The sequence below is a fragment of the Chinchilla lanigera genome, unplaced genomic scaffold (genome assembly GCF_000276665.1).
Source record: "Chinchilla lanigera isolate Chin_1 unplaced genomic scaffold, ChiLan1.0 scaffold00016, whole genome shotgun sequence".
NCBI classification, from domain to species: domain Eukaryota; kingdom Metazoa; phylum Chordata; class Mammalia; order Rodentia; family Chinchillidae; genus Chinchilla; species Chinchilla lanigera.
The window spans coordinates 30,962,602-30,973,290 of NW_004955417.1; the positions used below are offsets into that span (position 1 = coordinate 30,962,602).

At 45.3% G+C, this 10,689-nt stretch overlaps 1 protein-coding gene across 1 annotated transcript; it reads left to right on the forward strand.

Moving 5' to 3' along the window:
* Positions 1-875: 875 nt before the first annotated feature.
* Positions 876-10,682, forward strand: LOC102023357. The gene is made up of 5 exons (XM_005382001.2): positions 876-1,057; positions 5,535-5,694; positions 8,811-9,038; positions 9,358-9,625; positions 9,779-10,682. Exons 1-5 carry the CDS (start codon positions 876-878, stop codon positions 10,663-10,665), a joined length of 1,725 nt encoding a protein of 574 aa, XP_005382058.1. The 3' UTR covers positions 10,666-10,682.
* The last annotated feature ends 7 nt before the right edge of the window (positions 10,683-10,689 follow it).

A 10,689-nucleotide genomic window follows, 5' to 3' on the forward strand; every position in this document is an offset into this window, starting at 1 on the left:
TTGAAGCTAAGGAAGACTGGAACTTACGTTGAGACTCACTGCCACCAAAAACCTGTCCATCTCTCTCTTCTTCTGTGGTCATTGTTTGCATCCTACAAAACATTTTCATCCTCTCGCTTATTTTCAAGGAAGCAAACATTTCAAAAGGAACAGAGAGGAAGGGCTTATGGTTAAGCTCCTTTCTACCCTCCCATTCACAAAGCTGCATAGCTTTTTCCGTGTAAATAGCTAAGGGTCAAGGATTAATCTTCTGAGTCTGAGGAGCCAAGTCAGTTATGTAACCAGACAAGTTCAATAAATGGAACTAGCATAAGGGATGAAAATTGTATCCGGTTTCCCAATTTTTATGAAGTTTCTCTGAGGAGTTGAGAGATAAATCTCCATCTCTAGTGAATCTAGACAAATTGGTGCATAAAACAAGCAAAGGTTTTGCTTTGTAACTTTCAGGAAAATATTGATGATTAGACATATATACACATCCAATTTTAGCCCAGCCCCAAGCCCCATCAGAAGAAATTCAGAAAAGAATGTTCCCAGAAGTCTGACAGTCATTCTTATCCTCCAGGGAAGACTGGAGGAGTTTCTTCAAGGGAAGATGACTGTCACCAAGGAATACAGTACAGATTCTGAAACCGGAAGCTCATCAGGAAATTCTTGTAACTTCCAAGATACCCTCCTGTGAGGCAGAAGGTCAGTAATTTCTCCTCTCCGCAACCCCCCACCCGGTCTTCTGGTCAGTGCTTTGGTCCTCTGTTCTCACATACAAGTTGATAATCAGAATTGCCGGACATTTGAAGGAAGGCTTTCCTTTGGAATATGTTTCTTAGAAGGAAAGTAAAGGAGGATAAAAGAAGATAGATGTTAGGGAACAAACTATGCAGAGAGAAGAAAACTTGACAATCAAGGTCCTCGAGGGATGTGAAGAAAGTATGAACCTGGATAAACAAGAGTTCTTGGAAATTAAAGATATAAAAATAGATGTAAAAATAATAGATGGGTTGGAAGCTTCCATTGAGAAAATCTCCCAGAGAACGGAGCAGAAGCATCAAGTTGGCAGGTAGGAGAGAAATGTCTGAACCTCACATTGACAGGCCAGGAAATCAGAACCAGCCACGCACTGTACGTGGCAGGACGCGCCAGTGAGTTTCCACGTGTACGCACTCGCTCAGCCCTCACAAAGCTTGGGGCTTGGGGACTGTACCGTTTCCATTATCCTGGTGGGAAAACTGCAACACGAAAACATTGAGGCACATCGTTCCTAGGTAGAGAACCTGCCCTTCTCCTTCCCCTCTGCCTCCCCTTCCTCCTCCTCCTTTCTTCCTCCTCCTCCTCCTTCTACTGTTTGGCCCATAAATTCATTCTGCTGCATCCATTTTAATTTCTACTATCACTGGAGCACTGGAATATATATATACATTCTTATACATCATCACATATATGTAAAAATTAAGGAAAAATAAGGTGATTACTAGCTCTCTGGAACATGTAAAGATTACTAGCAAAGGCACAGTAGGCATAGACTTGAATGGTGTGGCTTTGAAGAGTTTAGAAAGTCCTGCTAATATGAACAAAGAGCAGTGATCTAGACACAATTACACCAAGACTACGGTGGGAGGACCGGGGTGGGAAACAGCTGTCTGCACAGCGGGCTGAGGAGAGGAGACTGACATGCTCAGGCCCAGTGTGACGTCATTGGTGGGTCACGCTTACTACTGAGAAAATAACAACCGCATCACAACTATGGATTTTTACAGATTTTGAATTAAATAAAAATATTTCCTAAGAGTATCGTTTTTCATGATAAACTTCTAGAAAAAAATATTTATTTTATGAATATGAAAAATTTCAAAAATAAAATGGTTTCTGTTTTAACTTTTTCTTATGATTAAGATTACTTGGAGTATAAATTAAAGTCCTCTTACACTGAGCTCAATTAAGACTATTTACATGTAGTAATTCATAATTAGAACATATACATAAAAATTTTTTAATTTTGCAGATTACAAAATTTCTTAAAATACCCATTAAAATAGTCTCTCCTTTAGTGTATTCCTATCTGTATAAGCTAGGCCTTACCCCCAATTTAAAATGAAGTTTTAGAGAATGAGAAAAATTTTTAAAAATTGCTCAACATCGCTTAGGAATTTGAGGAGAGTAATAAGATCAGAACATAACATTCCAAATTCTTTATCCTTATGCCACAAAATCATGTTGAATTTTCCCAAATATTTAAAAAATAATAAACAAAAAACCCAAATAATTTGAGACTTTCCGAAAGAAGAGAGAAACAACAATGTTGGCACTATCACAAACTAACTACGAATATTTGACATGGACTCATGGATTCCTGTTAGATATAAAAGCAGAAACATCAACTTTCTCCAAGGCTGTGGCAATCAAACTGAAGTGAAGAGTGTATGGAGAAGTGCAAAGGTCGAATGAGCCATAAGATCAAGTATATTGTCGGTGATTATAGTATGTCTATGAAATCAGTGAAGAGAAGAGAAAGGTAAACAAACACACACACACACACACATACACCTTTATTCCACTTACTTTCCGTCAGTGAAAGTGATTATTTCTGATTTTGATTGGATAGCATCTCAGTTGACTTGTTTTTAGACCAGAATGTTATTTAAATTTAATTTATATGTAGTCCTTCATCCTTAACACAGTATTAATAAAACAGAAACAAGTGACTAGATATAAGGCTGCCTTCAGATTCCTGATCTATAAAATTAGGATAATAATAGTACCATCTAGGAGCATAGGGAAGCTCACATGAAGGAACACATGAAGCAACTCATGGTGCTTCAAGCTGTAAAAGATAAACTCTGATCTCAATGCTTCTGCTTAGCACTCTGTCCTAGTCTGCTATTTTGAAAAGCACCTCAATAGATATATTGATATTTTTAAGTGATGGATTGGAAAGAGAAAATTAAGAAACAAAATGTTCTGCACAATATATTAATGAGAATTTACAAGTGATTTGGAATAAAGTTACAAATTGGTGTTTTGGAAGTCTTAGAGAGAAATTCAGTAGAAGAAAAAGAGAAATATTTACAGATGGAGAGACAGCTCAGTTTAAAACAATCTTCTAAAGATTAATTTCACTTTTCTTGTTTTATGTTGGCATATTCCCCCTCTCCAAATGTTCTGTCCAATAAAGATCAGGCTACTCACCCAGGAGTTTTTTATTAGTGGAGCTTTCAGGAGTGAAAACAGGGCTGAGGACAGAGAAGAAGACAGACTGCCATGGCGGGCCAGTGAATGGGACTGGAGGGAGAGATGGCTAGATCCTGAGGTCTTTCCCACTTCCCCATCATCCGTACGAACTCATGGAAATCTGTGGAGGATTCTGACTTTCCTCCACAGAAGAAAGAGCTGCTTACCATCACAGGCTGGCACATTCGGGCTTCTCAGGATTGACACCAGTAGCTTTTCTTTCCTTCAGCTAAACTAACCTAAAGCATCATAGTTATGACAGATGAGAGGAAGTTGTAAGTAGTTCCCTAAATAGTGACACACAATGAGTAAGTTTGATGGTGTAGGAGGAATGGATGAAATGTTTAGAACGCTAAATGTTCTATAAAGTGTTTCACATGCATTAGCTCATACAACTGTCACAAAATCTCTGAGACCATGAGCCCCTATCATTTTTAATATGAAAAGTAGGCTCAAGCATATGAGATATCTTGCCCGAAAGACCACTACTTTGCAAGCTCATCCAAACCTCAGTAAGAAGGTGTATTGGTCAGCTTTCTGTCACTGTAATAAACACCCGAGACAATCATTTATAAAGAAACAAAGACTACCTTGGTCCACAATTTTAGAAGCTCCAGTTCAAGATCAGGTGGACCCACTGCTTATAGATCTCCAGTGGAGTGCAAGGGCAGGAGCACTAGGTGATCAGACCTGCTCACCTTATGGCTTGGAAGCAAAGCAGAAAAAGAAGAAGGGGCTGGGGTCCCACCTTCCCCTTTGGGGCTGCCCACAGTGACCTGAAGAGCTCCATCTAGGTCCCATTGCTTAAGGGTGTGGCCATCAGAAAACAGCAAGTTTTTAACCATGGACCTTTGGAGATACTTAACACCCAAACTATTACTGGAGAAGAGAAAGTAGAGCAGATCTACTTCAATTTACCCTTCCAGATAGATACATGTTACGGCTAGTATCTAGATAACCCTCAAAGCTTCAAGGTCTCATAGGTGGGGCTTTCAGGAATGACTGGATCATGGGTGTGCAGTACTGGATTAATCCACTGATTGGCTTACCATAGCTCCGGTTGTGGTGACAGATTTACTGAAGCGGGAAGGTCGGCTCTGGGTGTGAGTGACACCACCGACAGTCTTGTAGCTCAGGCGGACTGAAGATGGAGCAAGAAGCTAATGCTGCTTCCTGCTGCTGTGCCATGCACTGGCTCTTCCTCCGCTGCCCCCCTGCTGCCCCCCTCCCTGCTACGCTGCCTCAAACTGTTCCTTCTCTGTGATGCCCCTTTGCCGTGCCGCCCTGCCTGGGAGTCAGCCAACTATGGACCGAAAACTCTACCAACTGCGAGCTAAATAAACCTTTTCCTCTTTAACTTGAGGTGGCGAGTATTTTGTCCCAGCAACAAGAAAGTAACTAAGACAGTACCTTAATACCTTAACGTAACATGCCTAGTATTGCAGCTCTATTTCAAGACTTTAGTGCATGATTTTGGTAATCTGGGATATTATAAAAATTTACCAGAAATGAACATGTATCCTGAAAGAGGTTACCCTCCAGTATGCTTGTTTTACCAATATTTTTCTGAGGAAACGCATTCCACATTCCCAGCCGTATTAGCTCTCTCCATCTGTCTTTTTCCATTATAGTTTTTTTTTTTAAATCCTATTAGTAAACCAGGTCTAAAAGGAGGAAATCTTTAGCCAAAATGACATACACTTTGGTCTGTAAATATATCATTTTATTATCAAATGACTGGTGAGAGAATGGAGTCTAAGTACAATGGGGCAGAAATGTAACGCCATTCAAAAACAAATGCTCTGGGGAAAGTCAAAAGAGACTGGACTTGGGGACTGAACAGTTCAACAGAAGAGACAACTACAGCCCATCGGCTGAGTGTGCAGTGACACGGCTGGCTCGTGCTTCCAACAGTCTGCGCATGAACGCACGCCCAGCATGTGGCTCTGCCTCGGGTCTCTAGAACTTGGTCTTCTTGTAGTGACCCATTGGGAACACAGGAAATCAGCTTTCACTCTAGATTTTTATTTCTGAAGTGTATAATGTTCTCCCACGTCGGTGATATCTGCTCTTATATGCCTAGAGTTGGAAAAGTCAACTTTGCTTTGCTTCTTGCTTTCTAGTCATAAACCAAATGAAAATCTCCTGGTTAAATATGGTGGTGGTAAATCTTTCTTAGCGTTTTTCCTGTTTTGTCAGCCTTCCGTTCAATTGTATATGAGATGATACAGTATTTTACATTAAGTCAATAGGAATTTTCCTTACATCTTGGGTGCATGGAAGGTTCTCTGCACCTGTGCTCTCCTAAGATTTAGTGCCTTTGAGCGTGGGCACTGTACTGCCGAAATCATCATGCCCAAAAATTATGCAGCAGTGGAGCGAAAAACCAAGGATCACTGTGGCAGACCAACAACAACGCAGCGCAAGCACAGTCTGGAGGGAGGAGGGACCGCCGAGAAGCCTTGGCACGTCTGTTAGATTTTATCACTCCAGAACATTCTTCCATGACATTTCATTGATATCATTCTATTTGCCTCACTTCAAATAAAAGCAGATTTTAAAAGCTGATCTAAACAAATCTCAAAATGGAAATCATGGAGCAGTTCAGCTCCTAGTCCTGTCACCCACCTGCGGTGCGGCACCCCCTGGGACCTCAGCACCCATGTGACAGTGGAGGTAACATCAGTGTCTGGACCTCTTAGGGCTGCGTGTGGCAGAAGAGACGTGAGAACATTGCTATCGTTCCTGTCTTCTTTTAAGCAGGATATATCAGTTAAAATGTTTTTAGCTCTAGCTAGGGCCAAGTTAGAATACCTTGAATACACAGAAGTTTGTTTTCTCACTTAACAAGTCTGGGAGTCCTTCTGAAGCTCAACAGTATCAGGTGTTCATTAGTGTTTCTGGGATTCCTTCACTTTCTGTGCCCCACCTCCTACCCACGATCACAGGACTGGGCAGCTATAGCATCTCAGGAGAGGCCCCAGAAGAGAATTCCTTTTCCCAAGGAATTTCTCCTTCCTCTTGTTTTCGTGGACTGGGACTTGGTTGCATGCTCACCTGGGGGCCAGTAAAGAGCCAGATTTCTAAAACTGCAGAGCCTGGGGCTGGAGAGATCACCACCCACAGGAAACCACTGTGTTGCCGGCTGGGCAGCAGTAGAGTGGCTTCAGCAAGGCTCAGGACAGGTGACCCAGGACTTCCTCCCAGACCCCTGATCAAGCTTAATTAACAACCTGAGGCTGAAGTATCACTGCTTGCAGTTCTTGTTATTTGAGTATGTGGCAAAAGGAGGCCAGGACTCATACTTCACAGCTCCTGAACGACAGGTAAAGAATGCATCTGTCCACTGTGGAAGGAGGTTCTCTGATGCTGACAACCCCAGCCCCAGGAATGGGTTGTTCTCTGCCCTGAAGAAGGCAGACAAGGTTTCCAATCCTAATTCCATTCTCTGTGTTCTCCACAGTCTCTCAGCATAAACACAGCTTTTTACCACTGTCAAATGTGAATTACAAAGATAACGGAGAAAAGATGGTTTTCTAGTTATCCACGTGATCTTCCTGTTCTCTCATTTTGGAGTTCTGTCTATAGCTGATCTCCAGGAGAACTGCTTGGCTATAAATTCAGAAGGATACAGGTGTTGGTAAAAATCATGTAAAACAACTGAACAAGAAGACATATCCATTTGGAAATAATATAATTACTTGATTTGAGAACTTCGTTCTTTAATTATTCAAGCAGTCTGCTTTATATAATAAGGAAAATACTTACTCAAAGGAAAAATAATTCATTAGGTTAATTCTTGGGTTTTATATTTATTTTGTTTTCTACTAGGCAAAATTTCAACATCAGCATTCTTCTTTCTCCTCTTCTTCCTGCTGCCCTTAGTATAACACGTTTCCCAGGTTCTGTAAGAACCCTTTGCACCAGTCATCACAGTGGGCAATTACACACCGGTCACGAGAACACCGTATGACCATTTTTCATTTATCCCCACTGATTGTCCCAACTCTGTGTAGCTAACAATATGTTATTCTATGAGTCCAGTGCAAATGTGGGGACCCACTGGAGCTGGTTATTGGTCATGTGTGAGGGCAGGACAGAGCCAGAGTGCCTCAAGCAGTCAAGCTACCTCAGTACTGAAAAAGGCATCTGCCTGGACAATTACAGTCCTTAGTCGCTAGGCAACATTATCTCTCCTGATACTAACTTTGCAGGAGTGTAAAAAAATGGCCCTACTGTTGAAGTCAGTCCTCTTCCCACCAGGTAAGAGGTAACTCCACCTGACCCAGCTCTTGTCTCTTGTCTTTGTTTTTCTCATACCCACCACCCGTTTCTCTCCAGGGTACAAGAGACCAATGAGTTTCCCTACTTTTGGCACCCAAACTGGACACCCAGTGAGAGAAAATAAGTGGGCAGTGGGTACACTTCCCCAGAGCGGGCAACAGAAGTGGGGAAGCGCATTTGTGAGAGCTAGTATTGAGCGCTGGAGTGCATGGTACTGGCACATCAGGTGTAAAGCGTGGGGATGTATGTTCTGTAGGGCTAGAAAATATATAGGCTTCAAAGAAGCCAAAAGAGAAAGGGATATTGAAGTGCAAGTAGCGGCTCAAGACTCCCAGGGTAGGTGTCTCTGGAAGTGTTTGTTGCATGTTTGACTCCTATATTCAATTTTCTGGATGTTGGTTTGGAGGGGTTTTATAACCATAAGGGATTTGGCCCAGAACATTATGTTAAAATCAAGTCTGGAGCCTAAGTGGGACATGGAGGGCGGAGAAATGGCTCCCATAGAGCCTGAGCCCTCTAGCCAGGTCCAATTTTAAGAAGGAAGGAGTGGTGGGGGACAGAAGGGACTTTTCTCCACCAGAAAGGTGTTTCCCCGTGAACTCTATCTCACAACACTCGGTAGAATTGACTGAGCCACAGGTGGCTATCCCGGCCTTTTCAGCTCAGAGAAATTTTGCTGCATCACAGGTTGGAACTTCCACCTCTCAGAGAGTAGAGCCATTTTCTCTGTCCCCCTTGCAATTAGCATTAAAAGAAGCCAGATGGGCAGGGGAGCCCATGGAGGGTTTTCAACATATCTACCCTGTTACTGAAGTTCAAGTCCCTGAAAATCCGGGACAAGTTATATGTTGTTATGAAGCTATACCTTTTAAAACCTTAAAAGAATTAAAACAAGAAGGTGCTACTTACGGTCGTACTGCTTCCTTTACCTTGAGTTTATTGGAAATTCTAGGACAACAGATTATGGCCCCAAACGATTGGAAAGGAATAGCTAAAGCACGTTTAAGCCCAGGAGACTATCTGATGTGGAAAGGAAACTTCCTTGAGTACTGCACTGACCAGGCAGCTCGGAATGCCATTCACAAATAGCCATTACAAAAGATATGCTAACTGGGGAAGGTGCCTTTGCCACCACACACAATCAACTGACCTTTGAACTGCCGGCGTATGAGCACACCAAGATGGCTGCCATGAGGGCTTGGAGGGGGCGTCCTTCTAAGGGAGAGGCAACCCTCCATTTGGCTTCTATTCATAAGGGCCCTGAGGAAGCTTTTCAAAATGTCATTGCATGCTTATTGCAGGCTAGTGAGAAGATTATAAATAACGCAGAAGCTAGCAAATTAGTAGTTCCACAACTAGCTTTTGAAAATGCAAATAAATGGTGCAAAGAGGCTTCAAGAGCCCACACAAGGAGGGCCGCATTGCTGGATATGATTCGCATCTGTGCAGATATTGCCCCACATATGTACAGGGGGCTACTTTGGCCGCAGCTGTTACTCAGGTTATTCACCCACGGCCTGGAGGAAAAGGTAAAAACAAGGCCATTTGTTTTCATTGTGGAAGTAAGGGCACCTTGTCCGGAATTGCTCTGCTACACCTATAAGGGCAGCACAGCCGTTATCTGTAAGTAAACCTCGCAGTCCTTGTACCAAGTGTCAACAAGGGTATCGCTGGAATGATCAGTGTCCATCTAGAACTGCCGGGAAAAGTCGGCTCTTCCTGGGAAACCCCATTGGAGATTGCCTCAGCCCCATCAAATAATGGGGGCCGCCCAGATGGCTGCAGTCGGGACGAGGTGCTGGGGCACTCGGGTATCCGGCGTGCGCTCCCTCCTGTCTCTTCCCCTAGGTGCGGGACGCCAAGGGCACCCATGGTTGGCAGCTGTGTGGTGGGGAACACCCTCCTGCCTCGTTCTCCTCTGCCAGGCTCCTGTCGCACACGAGCGCAGGCTTCGGGCCGGGCCCCTGCAGGCCCAGCTGCCGTGATGTGGGGGTGCAAGTGAACCAGCGATGCGACCCATCCGTACAGTGCATGCTGGGCGGTAGACACCCTGCGCCGGGCCGGGACCAGGAGTCCCAGCTGCCCCCGCGCTCCTTGGCCGCATGCTCTCCCCTGCGTTTGCACTGCCTCACCGGCTGCCTGGAGAGGACCCCGCGAGCACGCAGGGGAGAATGAGGGGGCAGCAAGGAAGGCGTCCCCACCGCCAAGGGCTGGGCGGGAGCTACAAGAGGCTCGAACTGGTGAGGCAGCCCCCCAGCCCGTGCTGCAGAGGCCGGGGCGGCCCCTGCGGCGGGGACGGCTGGAGACCGGAGAGACGCAATAGTCACGGTGCAGGAAACATCGCTGCCGCGTGCAGAGCCAAGCAAAAAGCACTTGCGCTTGCAGGAGAGAAAGGGCTGTCATCACTGCAAGGACAGCAACATCTGCTGGGAGAGTGCATTCGTTTGGTGTATCCAGGGTACAAATAAGGTTTATTTCAAACAGCGCTGCAGAATGTGTCAAAATTCTTACAACCCTTACCAAGTGAAGGATATCACCTGCCAAAGTTGTAAAAGAACTAAATGTTCATACCCAGTAAGATTTTGCCATGTGGACCCCAAACACTCCCACCGTCAAGACCTGTGTGACAGGTGCGGGAGCAGGCGCCCGTGCTGGGATGGCAGCAGTGCTCGGAATCTGGGCAAAAATAGAGTATCCGGTGGTCAGAACAAAAGCGATGGCCCGCACGCACGGAGGCTGGGCACGTCCCCCGTGGCTACAGAGGCAGTGACCACGGAGCCGCTTGTGGGGGGCGCGCAGGCAGTGGAGCCCAGGCCTGAAGATAAAGCAGGACTGTTGGGGCCCTGCCAGCAACTTGCTGGACCCCAAGGCGATGAGATGGAAGCTGCAGCCAGTTACCGCCAGAGCCTGAAGTGTCAGCGCTGCCCTGCCCAGGGCCGTGACTGGGCGCTGCTGCCTCGTGGGAGCCATGCCCTCCCGCCTCCCTGCTCCCAGCCACTCCCACTCCCTGCCCACAGCGTCCTTCCCCCGGCTCACTGCTGCTCTGGTCCAGGTGCTGGAGGACACTGGGGTGCCGGATGGAACCGGGAACAAAGAGGCCAAGGCTCAAGGCAGAGATGGAGGAGGCCGCCCAGGGAGAGGCCGGCAGAAGATTAAAGCTAGGTGGGCCTGGAGAGGGCG

What these genes read in the sequence shown, in the direction of transcription:
- LOC102023357 (XM_005382001.2), top strand. Translation starts at nt 876, where the DNA reads ATGCAGAGAGAAGAAAACTTGACAATCAAGGTCCTCGAGGGATGTGAA. An exon ending in CCCACGGCCTGGAGGAAAAG is followed by an intron (nt 9,039 to 9,357) that starts GTAAAAACAAGG and finishes CTCTTCCCCTAG; the next exon opens with GTGCGGGACGCCAAGGGCAC. An exon ending in GGCCGCATGCTCTCCCCTGC is followed by an intron (nt 9,626 to 9,778) that starts GTTTGCACTGCC and finishes CCCGTGCTGCAG; the next exon opens with AGGCCGGGGCGGCCCCTGCG.